Source organism: Herpailurus yagouaroundi, unplaced genomic scaffold (genome assembly GCF_014898765.1).
Source record: "Herpailurus yagouaroundi ecotype Mexico unplaced genomic scaffold, PumYag 67833, whole genome shotgun sequence".
NCBI lineage: Eukaryota > Metazoa > Chordata > Mammalia > Carnivora > Felidae > Herpailurus > Herpailurus yagouaroundi.
Genome location: NW_024420624.1, coordinates 1 through 1,965, shown reverse-complemented (window position 1 = coordinate 1,965; position 1,965 = coordinate 1). Strand labels below are relative to the sequence as shown.

General features: G+C 50.7%; 1 protein-coding gene across 1 annotated transcript; it reads left to right on the top strand.

Annotated features, from left to right (window-relative positions):
* Window positions 1-509: 509 nt before the first annotated feature.
* LOC121026221 (rho-related GTP-binding protein RhoU-like) lies at window positions 510-1,949 on the top strand (the record flags this gene model as incomplete). Its single annotated transcript, XM_040469090.1, is given in 2 exon segments — window positions 510-745; window positions 747-1,949. Coding segments are annotated over 2 exon segments (465 nt in total), but the record flags the coding sequence as incomplete, so codon positions are not given.
* Between the last annotated feature and the right edge of the window lie 16 nt (window positions 1,950-1,965).

Genomic DNA, 1,965 nt, shown 5'->3' with positions numbered 1-1,965 from the left:
CCCAAAACCGTGAGATCATGACCTGAGCCGAAACCGAGTGGGACGGGTAACCGACTGAACCATCCAGGCACCCTAAGGGCAGGGCTGGATTCTTGAAGACAGGAGCTGTGTTAGACCGGGGCTCACTGGGGTCAGCTTGGAGACCTGGGGATCATTGTGGATGCTGTCTACGTTTTGGAAGAGTGGCTAAGTACCACAGTTGAGAGAGTAAGTCTGGGTTACTCTGGGCTGAAGGCTAGATGAAGTCAATTTTATTTCTAAAATTCACCCGATGTAAGTACTTTTTCTGTGGTGAGTTGCAAATGGGTCATGAGTATTGATGACAACACCGAACACTTTGGGCAGGTTGAGTGGGGCTGGGCGTGTGGGCCCCATTTAGGGAAGCAGCAGGATTGCTTTCCGAGGCCCTGGCAGTGGGCTTGCTATAACCCTTTGCGAGGAAAAAATTGGTAAGGGGGTCTTTTTGCTAACGAGAATGGATTTAAAAAATAACTTTTGGGTGCCTTGATTGGTTGCAGGATGAGTTTGACAAACTCAGGCCCCTCTGCTACACCAACATGGACATCTTTCTTCTGTGCTTCAGTGTGGTGAGCCCCTCATCCTTCCAGAACGTCAGTGAGAAGTGGGTGCCCGAGATCCGACGCCACTGTCCCAAAGCCCCCATCGTCCTCGTTGGAACTCAGTCGGATCTCAGAGAAGACGTCAAAGTCCTCATTGAGCTGGACAAATGCAAAGAGAAGCCGGTGCCCTGAAGAGGCAGCTAAGCTGTGCGCCGAGGAGATCAAAGCCGCCTCCTACGTCGAGTGTTCGGCCTTGACTCAGAAAAACCTCAAAGAGGTCTTTGACGCGGCCATTGTCGCCGGCATTCAGTACTCAGACACTCAGCAACAGCCAAAGAAGCGCAAAAGCAGGACTCCTGACAAAATGAAAAACCTCTCCAAGTCCTGGTGGAAAAAGTACTGCTGTGTCGTATGATGTTGGCAAGAAACCCGGAAAAGGCAGTTTTTAGATGAAGCCGATATTAGAAGCTATATTAGCTGACGTGACTCCTTTTATTGTGTAGAACCTGGAGAGGAAACGCGTGTGTATGCGTGTAACAGGTGGAGCTCTCAGTTTACGTATTCTTTCTTGCCTTCGACGTTTTTGTTTGTTTCAGCTTAGGGACCAGCCAGTTTGCAAGATATTTCTGAAGGGAGTTGAGCAATGTTCCTAACTCTGGAAAAGTAGAGCTCCGAGACCTCGGGATTAATTTATAGCTAATATGAAAGAGACCCGCTCGGATGTGGGTGCCAAGGATGCGACTTGGCCGCGTTATGATGCGCAGAAGGACCAACGGCAAAATGGTGTGGTCGACCCTCCCTTGATTAAGGGCTACTCGATGCAAGGACGTTCCGTACGCGGGCCGGCCAGGGAGCACCCGTCAGAATTGCGTTTCAACGTCCACACTTACATTGTCCCGCCTGCAGGGAAGTGAACATTCTTGAAGGGCCTGCAGCAAATGTTTGTAGGAGACAAAATGACCTTTATTTCCCTTAAGTCAGCCAAAATGTGTACACACACACGCACACGCACACGCGCACGTACGTACGGCTATATTTGCTGCTGATTCAGACTTTTAAACGGTTAATGGGAAAAAGCACGGCCACGAAGAAACAGATATGAGGGAAGCTCAGGTTCCTGCTTTTGTGACTTTTTTGAACAGCTCTCTTTTTGATGATACCCTACTCAGAGATGGGATTTTAACTACGTCCCGACGCATCTTTGAGGCCACCTGAAAACCAAACGTGAACAACTCTTGAAACCTGTTTTAAAATGGGTGTCTCTTGAAACCCGTTACGACAACCAGTGAAGTCCACAGATGCCTTTCAGGGACCTGGCAGCAGGGCCCGGCGCTGTGTGTCACCGGGCTCGTGGGGCTGGTCTGCTGCGGCCGGCCGGGGGGCGGTGGGGTGGGGGTGGGGGGGG